General features: G+C 37.8%; 1 protein-coding gene across 1 annotated transcript; it reads left to right on the forward strand.

The window, feature by feature from the left end:
- Window positions 1-13586, forward strand: ZDHHC13 (zDHHC palmitoyltransferase 13). Its single transcript, XM_084287630.1, has 17 exons — window positions 1-67; window positions 625-767; window positions 1161-1283; window positions 1752-1829; window positions 2928-3072; window positions 4338-4402; window positions 4951-5113; window positions 6101-6226; window positions 6555-6688; window positions 7392-7502; window positions 8219-8339; window positions 9383-9445; window positions 9820-9913; window positions 10356-10439; window positions 11449-11606; window positions 12716-12813; window positions 13406-13586. Exons 1-17 carry the CDS (start codon window positions 44-46, stop codon window positions 13539-13541), a joined length of 1866 nt encoding a protein of 621 aa, XP_084143756.1. The 5' UTR covers window positions 1-43; the 3' UTR covers window positions 13542-13586.
- Window positions 13587-18131: the final 4545 nt, after the last annotated feature.

Genomic DNA, 18131 nt, shown 5'->3' on the forward strand with positions numbered 1-18131 from the left:
CCAGGAAGCAGGAAGCGGCGGGCGCGGAGCTGGGGCCGGGAGGATGGCCGGCGGGGCTGGCCCGGCGGTGAGGGGAGCCGCGGGGACGGGAGGGCGGCGGGGCCCGGCCGCGGGTGCCCCGGAGCCGGCTCGGCACGGCCCCGGGGCTGGGGCGTCCCGCTGGCTGCTGGCCTCGGGGAGCCGCGTTGGGCGCCACGGGGGAGAGTTCCCTGGTCCCTCGCAACGGGCTCGTGGGTGTGCGCCTCTGTCTGGGGGGCTCCCGGGGCGCTTCTCGTGTTTCAAGGCTTGAGGACGGAGCTTGTGGCAGCTGGTGTGAAAGCCTGGGCTGTGGGCGAGCAGCTGTCTGCGGTCAGGGTGTGCTGTGGGGAGCTGGTTCTGCAGGGACTTCAGTGCCTTTGTAATTTTTGTCTCGGAGAACTTAGCGCTGTCCTCCCGTATCTCAGTGCTGAGAAGAAAGATTAGCCTCTTGTCAGGTGGTTTTATGTTTCAGTTGCTCTAAATCTACTTCCTTATTTGCATTAACGTGACTTCGCAAGTCCAATGTGTGCCTCTACTTGTAAGGAGGGAGGGATGGTATCCCCCTTCTAAATAATACTTATTGATACATATTTTGTTAACCAACAGTGTAAAAACCATTGCCATGGGCCTCATCGACCTCATATGCACAGCTGTCATAGCATCCACAGCGAGAAAGATCTGCCGGTGCTACCAGGATCACATCCGATTGTTGAGGACCCGAGCTCGTTTGATATTGTGAAGGCTACACAGTAAGTGTACCTTCTGTGTCTGCAAGATGCTGAAATAGACAGGTGTTCCTCCCATGTAAGCTATGCTGGGTATTTTAAAAATGAAAATAAATATTAGGGTTCCATCACCTATCTCTAGTGAAAGAAGATAAATCATTTAAGTATACTATTATAAATATTTTTATCATAAACAATGATAATCTCGTTCAAGTCTGTTTTGTTTGGTAGAAAATTCTACGTATCAAGGCTCAGACCAACTTATTTTTGCATGACTTCCGTTGAATACAAAGTGGAATTTGTTCACGTAGGAACCATTGGATGAGGCTTATTGTGATTTACTTTTTTGTGCATGTGACACTCTTTAATTTGGAGGATATTTCAGAAATAAGTAAATACTTGTTTTTCTCTTTTAAGGTATGGAATTTTGGAGCGATGCAAAGAACTGGTAGAAGCAGGATACGATGTTCGACAACCAGACAAAGAAAATGTGACTCTTCTTCACTGGGCAGCGATAAACAACAGACAGGAGCTGGTTAAGTAAGCTCTAGAGACCCTGTGAAAGTAACTCAAGTATTATGCTAGTGTTAGTAATGATTGCTTTGTTGCTATTGCACTTGAAAACAAAGGGAGTGTGCTGCTTAAGTAGAAAAGCATAAAATTCAAATTTTAACCCAATTACGTTTGTGAAAATGTCACTGAAATATAGTTACCGTGGGTTTTTTTGTACGTAAAATTATGTAGTACATGAAATCATTAGATTTTCCCGCATTTGTTTTGTTTAAGAAAGATTAAAGCTGACTTCGTAAGTGTCTTGCTAATTACTATAGTTTTTTTCTTAAATAACTTCTCAAAGTAGCATCATTCACTGCCAAAATATTTTTGCTTGTTTGCTTTTCTAGTGAAAATTTCATTATAAGCTATTTACTACTACAGCTATATTATTCTTAGTATAGTGTTCTAATGCTTTATGTCTCTTCTTAATCTTATTTTATTGCTGTTATACAGATACTATATTTCCAAAGGTGCAGTAGTCGATCAGCTAGGTGGAGATCTGAATTCAACTCCCCTGCACTGGGCTATTAGGTATGCTGCTTGCCACTCCTCATTGTAAATCCGCTAGTGTTAAGAGTAGCGTTTTGTGTAGGACAGAAGTGGTCATCCTAAATCTGTGCTGTTTTTCCTTTATTCATGTGTACAGAATTTCATAGCACGTCCATAACTATGCTGAAATGTGTTCTCTGATTCTTGGCAACTTTGCAGGCCACAAAGTTGAGTTATGTGTGTATCCATGGATTTCAGTCAGACTTGCATTTTGAATTTTCTCAAGAGCAATGCTTTTTAGCCTTGGCCTCTTAGGTGCTGCCTTACTAGGCAAAGAAGACTTAATATTGTTCCTTCATGGAAGTTAGCTTTTGATGCCTATTAGGGCATAGTTTAAGTCTGGAAACATGGTCTTTGACAGACTTTGTCATGTCTAGTTAATTTGCTTTCAGTTGTTTTAGCTTCTGCCCTAAATTAACTTGGTGTGCACCTGTAAGACTCCATGCTTCCAGTCCTGGACTTAAAGTAGTAGCATGCAGCAGCAGAGCCAAAGTATGATGCCACATTGCTCAGCAGCACATAGATTCCTTTGGCCTTTTCCCCCAGCAGTGCCAAGATTTCTTCTTGGGCTTCTTATAGCTGCCACTGCAAACATGAAGTACCTCTTTCTGAGCAACAATAACTGTTAGCACTTGTGTGGAGTAAAAGCATACTGGCTTCTAGGACAGGACTTGAATAAAATGATCAAAAGAACAATGCACTTCTGTTTTGGGAAACAGTTCACCTTAAGTACTGCCTCTAGAATAACTAAATGCAAATGCTCATACTGGAAGAATATTGCTTTTCTCTGGGTTTCATCTTCTCCTGAACAAAGATGCTTTTTATGAAATTGACTGCTAATGGGAGAAACTACTGCAGAATAAACACTGTATGATAAATTACCAGTTTGCCATAAATTAACTTATGGAGATAAACATTTAATCTTCTGATATAAACCTTAGTTTTTAAAAAATGTCTCATGAATAAAAATACAAGATTCTGAAATTATTTTTTTCAGGGTATCTAGGCAAGGCTTTCATTAAGATTTACTTTTTTTTTTTTTTTGTCATTACTATAGTTTCATTTCATCTATCGTTACAGACAAGGACACCTGCCCATGGTCATATTATTGTTGAAATGTGGAGCAGATCCCAGTCTTATTGATGGGGAAGGATTCACTAGCATTCATTTAGCAGTGCTGTTCCAACACATGCCCATTATAGCTTACCTCATAGCAAAGGGCCAGGTATGTTGTTGATGTCCCAACGATTGTTGATGTCCCAAGAATTGTTTTCTAGTTAGGAGTAACTGCTTGTGCTTTATAGATATATTGCAGAATTTACTGTTCTGTTTCCTATATGACAAGCAGATATTTGGCAAGTATTTCCCTGGGCCATATGTTCAGAGAAACTTATTTAAAAAAAAAAAAATAATAATGCCTTCTAGTCGTCTTGTCATCCTTGTACAATTCAGAGTTGTTAAAGCTCAGCAACATGTGTGATGCTGTGTAAATAACAACTGGCTTTTAAAACCGATAAAAAAAATATTTTATGAAGTACATCATGAAGCATCTACTCTTTGATTACGGACTTGTACCTAGTAACATCTGCAATTGGCCATCAGTTGAAGCATGCATAATATACAGAATACAGAAATTTCCATTAAAAAAAGTCACACATAGTCTGATTAATACATTTTGTGTCATACCCACTTCACATCTGCTTAGCTTATACCTGAAGTAGGCAGAATTGATGACTGCTGTAACAATTTGCTAATAAAATTGACAGGAGAGTGCTTTTATGATCAAGAGTGTTTGTTTCAAAACACCATCTGATAAGATTTAAACATTTGGTAAGTTTATTTTCTTTCTCGTAGAGCTCTCTTAAATAGCAAACCAACTTCTGGAATGTAGATATAGATGGTATACATCACAAATTTATGAAAGTTTATGTTCTATTAAAAAATCCAAGTGCTTACAAAACATAACTAAATCTACTCAAATGCGATGATGGGTGGATGCAGGAGAGAAGGAAACTTTCGTTGTGAAAGAGAAGGGAAAAGATTCGCTAATACGAGGTAGATCTCTAATTATGTGTAATGTGTAATCATTTTATGTTCTATTAATAAACCAGTTTTATGTACTTGGACATTCTGTTATGCACCTCTGTTTACACAAGGAAGATAGTTAATGTTGCTTCCCAAAGTAAACTCTATTTATGGTATTTTTGCTGAAGAGAGGACAAGAAATACAGTTAATTAAAGGAATGATATCCACATGATTCCTTTTAAAGTATCTTTAGTGGACACTCAGCATATCCTGAAATGAATGACATGCAAGACCCATGGAAGGAAGAAAATTTATTTAAATGAGCGTTGGCTTCTTGGCTGGTATATTTTGGTTTCTTTCCGCTTCTGCAGTGTAGCTAAGTCAGCTGTGTAGCTCAGAATCTGACAATCTAAGTGTTTACTGAGATCAGTGATACTCTCTTGTTATCTTCTTCTTACACTTAGAACATAGATACAACAGACTTCAATGGACAAACACCTTTGATGTTATCAGCACAAAAAGTGATGGGGTAAGTAGTGAACAATTTAAAAAGAACCTGTCGCTCACCTCTTTCTGGGCACTATCCTGAGTCTTCTGAAAATGTTTAGTGACATTCCTTTCTCTTTTGCTTGTACAAAATAAGCAGTATTTAAGAGATGAGAAATTATGAAGTTGCTAACTAGGTATAGCAAAGAAGGACAAAAAACAACCTTGAAGAAGTTTAGGTTTGTGGTTGGTTCAGCTGCAACATACATCATTGTGCTTTCCTAGAAATGAAAGTAAATGAAAGTGTTCACAGTAAGTGCACTTAGTATCTGTGACTTTCTGTGATGCAAGCTTATACAAAATGTAGAAAGATAAAATCTGTGTGTATAGCTCGTGTCTGTTAAAAGTACAGAGAAAAATCTTGAGTCCGAGTCCCCAGTTCTAAACTTGGATCTATTATTGATGAGCTTGTTGAGAGACAGAGTATCTGCTGTTACTTCACAGATCTGAGCTGTGATTTATTTTTTACAAGGTGTTCAAGAGTTTTCTCTCCAGTACAGATCATTTTCTGTTTAACTTTATTCCACCTAGACAAGAACCCACAAAGTTTCTACTGAAGTTTAACCCTTCTCTCAACGCTGTTGACAATGTTCAGAAGAACACTGCTCTGCATTGGGCAATAACATCAGGAAATATTAGTGCAGTGGATCTATTGCTGGAAGCTGGTGCTAGCATGGACATAAAAAATGTCAAGGTACAATTTCTTGCATTATTTTAGTTTCTTTTGCCCATGTGGCATGAATGCATAAAAGGAACATGAAGAAATACGTGAGCCCTGTCCCTTTTGGATATTCTCTTGAACGTGGAGGTGAATAACAAAAGCATTCTTACTTGGGAAGCCAAGAGGAATGAGCACTTCTGTGGTGTGGCACAAAGTGTGAATGCTGAGATTCTTTGCGATATTCATTTAATGAACAGCTAATTCTTTTGATCACTCTGAGCATAATAATTGCGTCATTTGCAGATTTTTTTATTTTTTTATTTTATTTTATTCAGCTGTTCTCTGTTTTAAAACATTGTTATGAGTAATGCTTTTTGTCAGTTTTTTCAAAAATAAGTGTCTTTGTATTCACTGAGACTTGTAAAGACTTTAAAAGGATGAATATGTCATCCTGAAAATATTGAAGTTTGTCCATCCCTGTTTGTAGGTGCAAGTCAAAATTGCTAGTCATGTAAAAATCTTAGTCCTAATATTTGTAAAAACTGATACCAAGAAGTATAAATGTTGAAATTATACGTGTGTAGATATATATATATATCTCCTGTATGGATATTTGTATAGTGTAGTTACTCAGGGTTGGTGTATTAAGCTATGCAGCTTTTCCATCTGCTACTTTTTTGCGTGTGACTCTTAGAATGTTGCTGTTTGATTTTTAAGAAGTTAACCTAAACAACAAACTTTCCCTTTCAGAAAGCATGTCATACTTTAGCTGACAGTTTAGCATTTCAGGTTAGCAGAGAGAGTGCAAAGGTAATTCAAATGGATGCAGTCTGGTTGAAAGTATCAGTCTTTATAGCTACCAAACTCTGAATTTACCCTACCCTTGCCTTAAAGAAAAAAGGGGTTTGGAGGAAGCAACTACTGAGTTGTTCTTGTTTTTTGCTAAATTTATTTATTATTTGTTACAAAGGAAAGCATTTACCTGTGAAGTATGTAACCAAATAAACTTTATTGTTCAAGGGAGAGACACCGCTTGACCTTGCAATTCAGACTCAGAATCGCTTCATAGTCTATATGTTAACAGAAGAAGAAAGAATGAGAAGCAGAAGAAATAGCAGGTTACTGAGAATAATGGAGAAATATGAGGTAATTTCGTGAGTTATAATTGATGGAAATAAAGCTACAGTATTCTGTGCTCAGGATACATAGAAATTATTTTCTGAGAGCTCTTGTGGATCTTTGAAAGCTTCCAAAATAAGACACACAAAAACAAAATTCTAAAGAAGTACTTAGTTGTGGTATAGGTGTGGATCTTCTCTTTCCCCTGTTGTTCCCCCCCCTCCTGTCTTCCCCCAGTGTATTGGTTTGTCGCTTTGTCTTACCTACCTTGAGTCTCAGCACTTGTTATTATATGCTCCTGAAGTAAATCCTGCTTGAATACTTTGTCATATTTTAACAATAGTCATCTTAATAGCTGTTCCTGCTGGTGGCATCTTCCTTGACATTGGTGTGGGCCATAGGATACGTAATGAACCTAAGTTCTGATTCTTGGCTTTTGAAAGGATGTCTGCTTCTCTTCCTGCTGCTCGGGACGGCTCTGTTTGTGAGGTTTGTGCATTTATCTCTCTGTATTTACTTTTTCTAGATACCATATATATTTATATGTACTTTTCAGAATGATCTTGAAACGGAATGTCTGGTGTGCAAAGTCATAGTTTCTCATTACTGAGAGATGTGAGGAAAAACAAAGGTGCAGTCTGTTAGCTGTTTTAAATGATAGAGTGTTACTGAAGTTCTACGCCTGGTAGATGCTAGGATAACCATTCATGGCACTTAGAAATGTGCTTTATTTCAACTTTTCCCTCTGTATTTGTGATCCAGCATGAGTTTTAATGAGCCATTCCTTCCCTCCCTGCTCTCCACACCTCACAGTGATATCCTAAGTTGTCGCACAGGCTTCCTGTTTCCTGCAGTGGTCATCACACCACAACAGTCAGTATTCATTGAAATGGCAATATTATTAGTCTGTAAATAGAGAAAGTTCTTTTCACCCAGTGCATCAGCAGTTCAGATATATAATATTAGGCTGGAACAGAGCACTCTTCAGTTTATTTTTGCATTTTTAACCCTGTTATGTATCTGGCTAAAGAATGCCTTTGAGTGGCAATTTTTGATTGCTTTAAGAGGGGCTTAAAGTATGCTGAGTGAAATTTTTTAAAAATAACAAAACTGATGATAAACGTATACTCCAATAAGTTAAGTTTTTAAACAAATTAAAGACGAACACTGCTTTCTTTTCATATTCTTTCAGGCAGTTTGTGGGCCTCAAGAATCTAAGGTATCTTCCCACAGCACTGTTGCTAAGTTCAGTCTTCTGGATGTCTGTGACCTGGTTTTTCTTGTTTCTGCCTGATATCCTTTTTGCTGGAGAAATTCAATAGAACTTTCCTTACACTTCCTAGTAAATCTAAATCTAGTCATGCAAATAGTAACGAGCAGTCCCAGATAATTCCACATGACTGTTAATGTCTGGTAAGATTGGTTTTCTTACATTGGGCTGGGGTTAAATAACTTCAAGCTTAAATGAAAGTTGTATATGGACTAAAAGTATGTATCTTCTTTTATTTCTAGCAGATATTTAGTAAAGGGGAAAATCAGGATGAAAAATGTCCAATTAGACTAGAAAAGCTGGTTTGGATTTGGGATTTTCTGGTATACTTATGAAGAAAGGTTTCCCAGTAGATGTTCAATTACTCCAGAAGTTGTTTTTCAGTGTGTGTCTTTGGAGTGACAAAGATAGTTCTAGGATGACGGAAGTTGCATTTGTCTATCTGAATTTATTCAATTGTTTTAACTGCGGAGGAAAAAAATAGAGGGCAAGACTCAAAGCTCTCTGAATAAGAGCATGTTTGACAACTTAGGGGGTTGTGCAGCAGTCAGTTCTCACAGCTGCTGGAATCTTAATACTAATCAGGTATGCAAAAAAAAAAAGAAAAAGTATTCAGAGTGGAAAAAATAAACTGAATTCATTTTATATCTGTTATATATTCAAAGGCAAAAGTCTGTACTCTGCTAGAGAGGATGACAGGGGATATTGTAGTGTGTAAGAATATATTCCTTAACCTGAATAATACATACAACCAATACCATTTCTGAAATCACTGTCATGGTCAGCTTGGTGGGTTTTCTTTATTATTTCTATAAAACTTGGAGAACTGATCCTGGCTATATTAAGTCTTCAGAAAAAGAGAAAAAAGAGGTAGGTGACCGTAAAATAAGTGGAAGGACTAGCATGCTACACTGTGCGTTCCCTTCTGGTTGATTTTCTGTCATCAACTGTATCTTTTTTAAATTTGAAAGCAGTAAGATACTCTTTAAGAATTTTTAGATCCATCATCAAACAGTGTAGGTTGTAGATAATTCCTCTTACTACTGATTATTTCCATATCTTGATCGTTCTGCCATGATTTCCTTGCCTCCATCTTCTCGTTGAATTGTGAGCTTCAGCCAAGCACACAGATTCATATCACTGATGTTACCAATGATATAAACTCATATAGAACTTCACTTAATAAATAAAACTTCTGTAAGGTTTCCATTCCAGTTGTCTGCTGTTAGCAAGAGGTACTCACAGTGCTTTTCTACAATTGTCTATGCTCATAAAACATACTAAAGGCTAGAAATGGTTTAAATTGTCACATGCTCTCAAGATGTGTATAATGATTAAATCTTTAAGTTTCATGTGAACTATGTGCTATTTTCTAGTTGTATTTTAGAAGGGCAAAAAGAGATGGCCAACCAGTCCATAGAACATTGATTGTTTGGTCCCTTAGCCTATTGATTATGAACAACATTTTGTTTGTGATCTCTCTTTGTTCTCCATGTGATTGCATTTCTTCACACTGACAGGGAGAATAAACGGCAATTTTAACTTTGTCAATATTGTTGCCACAGGGCTAGCAGTACTAGCTATCTAGTACTGATAAAGGAAGACTAAACATAGCAGCTCTCCTCCTCTCTTTAACGTCTAGCTGACGATGAGACGTACCTTGTGCCTTAATACCATCTAATTTCATAAGAGTATTTCATCCAGTTTATTTATTAATTTTGGCAACATAGAGCTACAGGAATAAAGTTGCATTAGTCTTTGCTGCTCTGTTTGTCACGGAACTTATCTTGTCCCTGAGTAGCAAGTGCTTGGTTCTCAAAATACTGAATAACTGCAAAAGGCCTAAAGTAAAAAATCTTCATAGATCCTCCATAAAATGCAATCCAAATACAAGCACAAACTTTGTCTTTCAGAACATTGTAGCTCTTGCGGAAGCAGGATGCTTGGACTTCAGAACATTTTGCACATCTTGTCTTGTAAGTGAAGCCTTGATATTTCTTTTCTTTTTCTAGCCTGTTTTTTACTCAACACTACAATATTGTTTTTTCCCTCACTTCTTGTAATGCAAGTATGATATGCTTTGTCTTGTCTGTGTTACTTAGATTCCTTTTCTCCTCTTATGGTCACTAAGTTTTGAGATCCTTGGACTGTATTCTTGATAAAATAGTTTTATTTCTGCTGTTTTTTTCTTTTTGGTAAAATTAAGATGCATAATTCTTATCTGTGTTGTGAAGCCTGTTACGTAGTAATAGTTACCGTATATGACAGTGCTCTTCGGATGAAGCTGCAAACCTTGAGTAAAATAGATGCATTTGTAATGACTGTATTCCTTTCTTTCGTGTTCAACTAGGTAAGGAAGCCTTTGAGATCTGTGCATTGTCTTGCTTGTGATTCCTGTGTAGCCAGATATGATCAGCATTCTCTGTGCATTGGGCAGTGCATAGGTGAGAGTATTTGTTTTATCAAATCTGAAAATTCCATGTGTTATCTCTGCAACATTTTAAAATGTTTATCTCCTTAGAAAGCGAACAGATAAGAGAGTACACAGTTGATATTGAAGGGGTTACTAATGTGAAGGGGTTACTAATAAGTGCCAGGGAAAAATTAATTAAATGACAGAGAGAAAGACAAGTAAAATGATTAAAGGAGCGGGGTAGAGACTGGTTGACTTTATCAGAGCTAATTTTGTTATATAAATTGGGATGGCTTACAAGAGAAAGTTGAGAAAGAGGTCAACCTTGTCAAACTCTCTTGAGTATAGGAAATAAGGTAATAATAGGAAATGGTGTAGATTCTTCTTATTCCCATTAAGTTAAGGAGAAATTACAAGTAATGCAAAATTTTAAAATGTCATGCTTTTTTTTTTTTTCCTTGCCTCAAATACAGGCATGGGGAACCATCGTTATTACCTATTGTTCCTGTTGTTCCTAGCTATGACCAGTGTCTGGCTGCTCTATGGAAGTCTTCTGTGTATGTATCAATGAGTTTATTTTGATTTAGCTTTCAGGGACCTGTGCATATAGTCATTATTTTTCAACACTTTATTTCTATCTAGTGTAATTATACCTGCAGAAATAACATAAGATGATACTAAATTTCATCAGTGATCATTTTCTCTTTCTAAATGAAAATAAGTCAGGACATTGGAATCTTTGATCAAATGTCTGTTACGTTTGTGTTGTGTTAAGATATAGCCCTAGTGGGATTGTCCATTTTTCGAAGATACAATATCAGAGACCATTTTTGTTAGAGATAACATAGGCAAGCTGTGCTGAAGAGGGTCAGGATACAGATTCTAGTCTGTATACCCCTTCCTGCAATTGAAAATAAGTTTGTAAATATATTATTACAAAGGCTTTGTTGTTGTTGTTTGGAAATAGCTATGTTGAACATTTGCTAAAGCTTCATTTTGTTTTTAGTGTTGTGATAATTTTGAAAAGAGAATTACATATCTCATTAATAATCCAAAGTGTATCCCTGAGAAATTGGGGGAAAAAAAAAAAAAAGAATTCTGGAGATGTGGAGAGCCCTTATAATGTAATTCCTGAGGATAAGTTCACATAGCAAAAACTTCTTTCTTGTCATTTTCACAATCATGTCTTCTTTTGTTGATGATGGTGTTTAAGGTAAATGATAAATTCTTGTCCTAAAATTACAAACAATCATGCAGTAAAATTTCAGAAGGCTTGATAATAAGAGGTAATAACTTACTTCAGTATTACTAGTTTACTTCAAAATAAGAACAAAACAAAAATCTAGCTAATGCCTTGAGTGTTCCTTCCTTGTATTATGGACGTATAATAGAAAGATTACGCAGCAAGACTAGCAAGCAGTCACATAACACTGTGGGTGTTTTTTAAGTGAGGAAATGGTATTTCTAGAGCATGTGGTTATATAATATTCTGTGCAAATATATTTTTGTTCTGTTTTTAAGTGGCTTATGTTAAAAAGGTAATTAACTGATAATGTGTCTTGTCAGATTGGTCAAACCATTGCTCAACAAGTTACCATCAAGATGGAGCATGGACATACGTGACACAGATAACATATTGCTCTCCTTGGGTGTCCTACATCTTCATGCTAGCCTGTTTCCATATTGCATGGACTTCATTGTGGCTAACTATTCAACTTTACCAGGTATTATTTTGCTTTATTTTATGTTCCTTTCTTAACAAGTTACCAAATGAAAACTTCTAGGTGTCCCGCTCCCATAAAAGCTTTGTACCTGCTTTACTTCTCTAATTTATGCCACATCTAGGTGCTTATCTTAAATCCCAGAACAGTCCATTAAGTTTCATGGATACTTGTATACTTATCGTTCCCCTGTTAAAAGTAGGATCACAGTCTGAAAATCATTCCTATAACTGAATTTTGGTTTCACTTCTCATCAAAAATTTCAAACCTACAAAAAGGCATGTTTAAAGGCAAGAAACTTCATTAACTAACAGAACTGGAGTTACTGCCTCACAACAGCATGAAAACTCAATCTCACAGTTGAAAACTATATGACAGAGCTCAGCAGTGTACAAGAAAAAATACACAATTGTAAACGTGTGCTGCTTGATTGCTATAATGTCCAAGGAACTGAGGGGAAAAATAACATTTTTTTTCTTGTGGGGGGGGAAAAAAATCTAGGTAGGATATTTACAATGATGTATTGTGTTTTGTACACAGTTATTTGTAAGTTGTTCTTTATGATGCTTAGTATGTCATGCAGCAAAGCAATTTTGTTGCCATTTATAAGGGTCTTATAAGATTATGTCGTCAGAAAAAAAAAATAAATGGAGAAGGGAATTGGTAAGGAAAAATGCGGGGAAAAAAAAAAAAAGAGATTTGTGAAATTCATTGAAACAAGACATGGAATCAAGAAAATGAGTAAGTTATCATTGACTTCTGACTATTTTATCTTTGTCTTTTTTGGAGGATCTTTTCCTAACAATTTCTGTGGTAGAATATAGACAAAACCTGAGGAGATGTACGTGCTTAACTGCTATAGATCTTAAACTTCTACAGACATTTGTATAAAAGTGTAATCATTATGGTCATCCCATTTAAGCTTGATTTCTCAGTGGAAGTATTGATATTACAGCTTTCTGGATTCTGTTTTATCCAAAGTCCTTTACTATGGCAGTAGATATTTGTTAGATATGGCCAACTTCTTCTCTTCCCTCCACTTTCAATAGTATTTTTTTGTAAGACCAGAATTTGAATTTATGATGTCCACTTCTTTTTTTCCTTTCTGTAAGATTGCCTTCTTGGGACTGACCTCACACGAGAGAATGAACCTACTGATGCAGAGCAAATCTTCTAAGCATCCTGTTTCACTCAGGAGAACTTCATACAAGTGAGTATTAATGAATAGGGTGTTTTAGGCATGTATCTATATAGCACTGATTTGTTTCACTAGTATGTAAAAAACAAACAAACAAAAAAACTAGTCTATGGGCATGGTAGTCGTGCCTGTTAGGAGTTACAGAGGTTGTGCCAAAATCAGCTCTAACTACCAGAAACTACTTGGGGGTGGAGAGCAAATTGTTCTTGAATTTGTTCAAGATACCACTCTTGATGTCTGTTCTGAAGATCCAGAGAGAGTATTAAGGTACTGTCGCCTTTCTGACTTGTCATGCAATATTTGGCTCAATAAAGAAATTAGTGCCAAGATTTCACTGTTATATCAGAACTTTGTAATCCCTTGTGTGTTAGCAGATAAGATCTTACTGATTTTAAGTATTTGAGTTGAACTTATATGTAATACATGTTGAAAAAGTTCAACAGGGGAATAATGCTGAACAGAGAACTCTTATGTTTCTTTGCCTAGAGCTGTACTTGTTGATAGCTTTATACCTTAAGAGTACTGCTTAATGGTGAATGCATAAATTTGATGTCCACTGTCATCTTTTGTTAGGTTTATTAATGGATGTTTCTCTCATTTTCAGTCTCGGATGCTTTCAGAATCTTGCAGACTTCTTTCAGTGTACGTGCTTTGGTATGTTCAAACCCAACATAGTTGACTGGACCAAGCAGTACAAACTTTTTCATCTGGTAAAGGAGAAAAATGTTCATTCTGTATGAAGTTTTGCTCGATCTTTAAAACCGCTGAACTGAACAATAAATAAAACTGGGTATTTTCTAATTTTTACACGTTGTTCTGAAAGCTGCTTGTTTTTGTTTCTGTTGTTTTCAATATTAAACCTATTTTGCGTAGGCTGCAGCAGGTTTGAATATGGAACAATCACTGTGTTCCCACATTTAGTATGAGCTTAAACTGTTTGAAATTTCATGTGATGACACTAAATATATTTTTAAAGTAAAGTTTTTATGGCAAAACTTCAAAACCATGTTGATACACTTTGTGTTCTTTTGCAGGTAATAAACAAAAATTACATTTGAAAACTAAGGTGAGAGTTCATGTTTAAAAATTCAATGTAACACTCACCCTGTAGTTTTATTGGTTATCTTATGTTGATAAAAAAAAAAAAAAAAAAAAAGGAACAAAAAAAATCAAACATATTAGAACTCTGTATTCAGTGGGTTTACGTGTTTAAAAAAAAACAAAAAAACACCACTATGCTTTTGAGTATATTTTACAACTAAAATAGATTCAAGGGATGTGTGACCAGTAGAGTTTAAGAACAGGTAAGCACAAAGCTATAAGAAAAAGCCTGTTTGCCTTGAGTTTTGCATGTATATATGCCTTGCTAGTTTATGAAAATGAATAAGTAGATGATTGAAAATACCAGTGTATACAACAGGGAGCTATTCTCAACCGCATACATAAATCTATGCTTATCGTGCAGTCATGTGCCCAGGATGCAAAGGCCAGTCCAGAGTTGCAGGCTGGGCAGTGCGTTGGAATAGAGGTCAAAACAGTTAAAATGAAAACTAGCAGAGGAACAGATCAAGATCAGAAAATGAAACTTAAATACTGTCTGGAACTGACAACGTAAAGTAACAAGACAGAACTCTTGCAGTTATGAAATGAAGGGCTTAATTAATCTCAGTGAAATGCATTGATCTGACATCTTGGGGCATAAAGCACAAGCAAACTGAAGTAAACAAAAAATGTGAAGCAATACGAGTATTTTATTGTATCTTGGAAACATACAGTAACAAAATTGACAACACTGTATTCTAAGAAAACTTGCTATTTCTTCAGAAATGGCTGCCTTTGAGTGAGAGGTACTTTTTAATTGTCTCAAAGTGAGTAACATCTCCTTTGCCATAATACAAATAATGTCAAAATGTTCAAAACACCACTAGGAAACTGGCCTAAGTCAGAACATTCTGACCTTTACAACTCTGTGATCCATAAGGTATCTCAGTCTTAATGGGACAGTTTGCTGAGTCTTTCAAAATTCAGTCTAAACTGTGCTAAATAGTAGTTTAAGAAGCAATAATGTTCCTTGCACAGAAGTTTTTGTCTTTATTTGCTCTAAAGTAAACATAAATCTAATTTTATCAGTAAGGTTTTTTTAGGCTATTCTAAGAATTTCTTAAGATACAAACTTGCAAGCTTTTTCTGCAAGGTGGAGAATATTAAGCAAATGCCCAAGTTTATTAGCAATCTGTGATGTTTTTGTTTTACTTGACAACTATTATCTGCTGATATCAACAGCAGACTGTCTGTTGCATCCACTACTCTTTTACATTCTTTCTTTTTCGCTTGAGTGAGGCCACCAAAACTAATTCCTTTGGGACTGGAATTTTTTGTGTAGCAAACTGAAAAAGAAGGAGAGGGTAAATAATAGGAATGTTTTCATGTGTGCTAACAGCTGCGTATTTGAGGTCTCAGTAGGCAAGTATCTATGTTTTGAGAAACACAGACCACACTTCGAGCTAACTGACATAGCTAAGTTCAGTCCTGTGTGTGCTTACTCTCACCAAATGGGCATGGAAGGTAAAACAGATAAATCTGAGTTCTCTGGGGTGCTTTGCTGATCTGAAATCTAATCCTCTTTTTATGACCAAATCCTGCTACCAGGCCAGTCTATCTCCTTGCTGTATATGTGTGGAAATTCAGACAATAATGAAAGGAAAAAAATAGTTGTGGCACTCTTCATGTACTTGGTGACTACGTATGCCACACTGGTTTGGAAACTCAATGTGAGACAGTCCCCACCCCACCAAGAGTGGATGAAGCTTTCACTTATGAATGCCTATTTAAAAAACAAGCAAACAACAACAAAAAACAGGGTTTTGTAGTATAATTGAAAAACAAACAAACAAAAAAACACCTTTTAAGAATTGTTCAGTGTGTCAACAGTGGTTACTGGGGGAGTAGATAGGGTGGTTGTAGGGAAAGTGTTCTCTTCAACATCCTGCAGAGGGCTCTCCAGTCACATGTGCCCTGTTTATAGCATGGAAAATAAAGTTGCTTAGCTCATGTAATTAACACAAATCTGTGAACTGATGATCCTGTGTTTTTAGGAGGCACTGACTTAAAGACTGGCCAGCACTGATGGATGTCAGCACCTTCAAAAGCAGTTTCTCAGGGGACCTTGCTAACTAGCTCCTTGAGCAGCCTAAAGTCTCCTCTCCCCATACCCAGGGCTGAAGTTTTGGTGGCAGTTTTCCTTCTGTCGCCAAAAATTTTAAACTCAATCGCTTCATGGTCACTATGACCAAGATGGCCGCCAATGACCACGTTCCCCACAAGACCCTCTGGAGTCATCCTGGCCAGGTGGTCTGCAATAGACTCCTTAGCTTATCGCTGGCGTGCCTGGTTTTATCCCTTTTCCCCTTTGACTCTAGTTTAAAGCCCTATCTATCAGCCCTGCTAACTCCTGAGCAAAAATCCTTTTCCCCCTCTGAGAGGGGTGTATCTTATCTGGTGCCTGCAGGCCCGGTGTCATCTAGACCTTCCCACGACCAAAAAGCCCAAAGTTCTGCCAGTTGCACCAGTCCCGAAACCACACATTAATGTGATGAGTCTGCCTGTCAACATCAATTCCCCCCTGCTGGAAGGACAGAGGCAAACACAACTTGTGCCCCTGAACCTTTAACTTGTCTCCCTAAAGCCCCGTTTGATCGCTCTTGGACTTCTCCTTGCTACCTCGTCGTTACCAGCCTGAAAAATCAGTAGCAGGTAGTAGTTGGTGGGCTGTACCAGTTGAGTGACTTTCCTGGCAATGTCTCTCACCCGAGCCCCAGGAACGTAAGAGAATTCCCTGTGGGTTGGGTCCAGTTGGCATATTGGGTCCTCTGTCCCTTTCAGAAGGGAGTCCCCCATGACGATAACCCTTTGTTCTTTCTTGACAGATGTAGTGATGCGGGGCGTAGGTTGCCTTGCCTTAGGCATCCTCTCCAACTGGGATGGGCTTTCGTCTACATCATTATTTTGACTGTCATGTTCTAGAGCCTCATAGCTGTTATATAAGGGTAGATGGGAAGATGAGGTGGGCAGGGAGAGGGCTTGCCTACCACCCCGAGCAGGAGCCTGCTTCCATTCCCCCCCTTGTCCTAGGTCCCCTGCTACTGCCTGGCAGGGTGAGGGAACTTTTGTCTTCTGTGTAGCAGGAGACACTTGGGCTGTGGCAAGCTCACAAGCCTGTCTCAGGGAGGGTAGAGTATGTGTCCACCAGTCAATTTCCCTTTCTGACTCCCTGATGCTCCTCAGCCTACTCACCTCCTCCCAAAGCTCCGCTACCAGGCCAAGCAATTCTTCAACCAGGGCACGCCTCCCACAGGCATACCCCCTGCTGCTGCTGTCAGACACCGACACAAGACTCGGGCACACCCTCCAGCCCAAGTTTTAGAAACTCCAAATCTACAGACAGACTTGGTGTTAGGAGTTGTTTAGTCTCAACCCCAGTATCTGTTGTTTACTTATGAATTATTTGAATAATGAGATGCTTGAGTAACTGAAGTATACACAATATGTATTCTCAGGACACCCTGAGAACAATTGTATACAAAGTGGTGTTAATTTGCAAGCTAACATAACAGTTACAGTTGAATGAGGTGTGTTAACAGACATATTTAGTGGTAACATTTGGCTCACCACACAGGCTCCTTTACAGCCGTATATTTTGGCTATGGCATTATGAAGCTCCACAGTAAATCTGGTAAATGTAGGATTTATTGACATTAATGACGAATTCAAGCATTACAGGCTGCTGATAGTGCTTCAGTTTTCTGAGAAGGTCAGAGAATATTTCCTGCAGAAGAGCAGCCAACAGTCTTCCTCAGATTTCTCTTATGACTAACCCCATGTTCAATAAGCACTATGGAAAGAAGTTAAGAGTTTACTTTATCCAGTTCCTAATGCTCTATGAAGGAGGTCATTAATATATATATATTTGTTATATTGCCATCTCATTTAACTGAATAACAGACTCCTACATTATCTTCCTAAAAGGTTTCTGCTTACGTATATTTGTCTTCCATGATGTAGCCTACAGGTCTTATGAGTAATTAGATCTTCCAATGGCAACTAAGAAAGGGCAAGAAGAAACAGCTTTTATTTAAGGGTGTGTCAGAGTTTGGTGCGAACATGAAAGAGGAGGGAGCTATGGAGGGGTGGGGAATTACCAGCTCTAGAAGCATGGGGAGTGGTTACCAGTGGGACTGTATAACGGGTAGGCTGGCATGGTTCACCTGTCTGGATGCAGTGTGGCAAAGCTTAGACTAGTTAATCTCAGTGCTGAATGTACATCTGGCTGC

This window comes from Netta rufina, assembly GCF_964035555.1.
Source record: "Netta rufina genome assembly, chromosome: 5".
NCBI classification, from domain to species: Eukaryota; Metazoa; Chordata; class Aves; order Anseriformes; family Anatidae; genus Netta; species Netta rufina.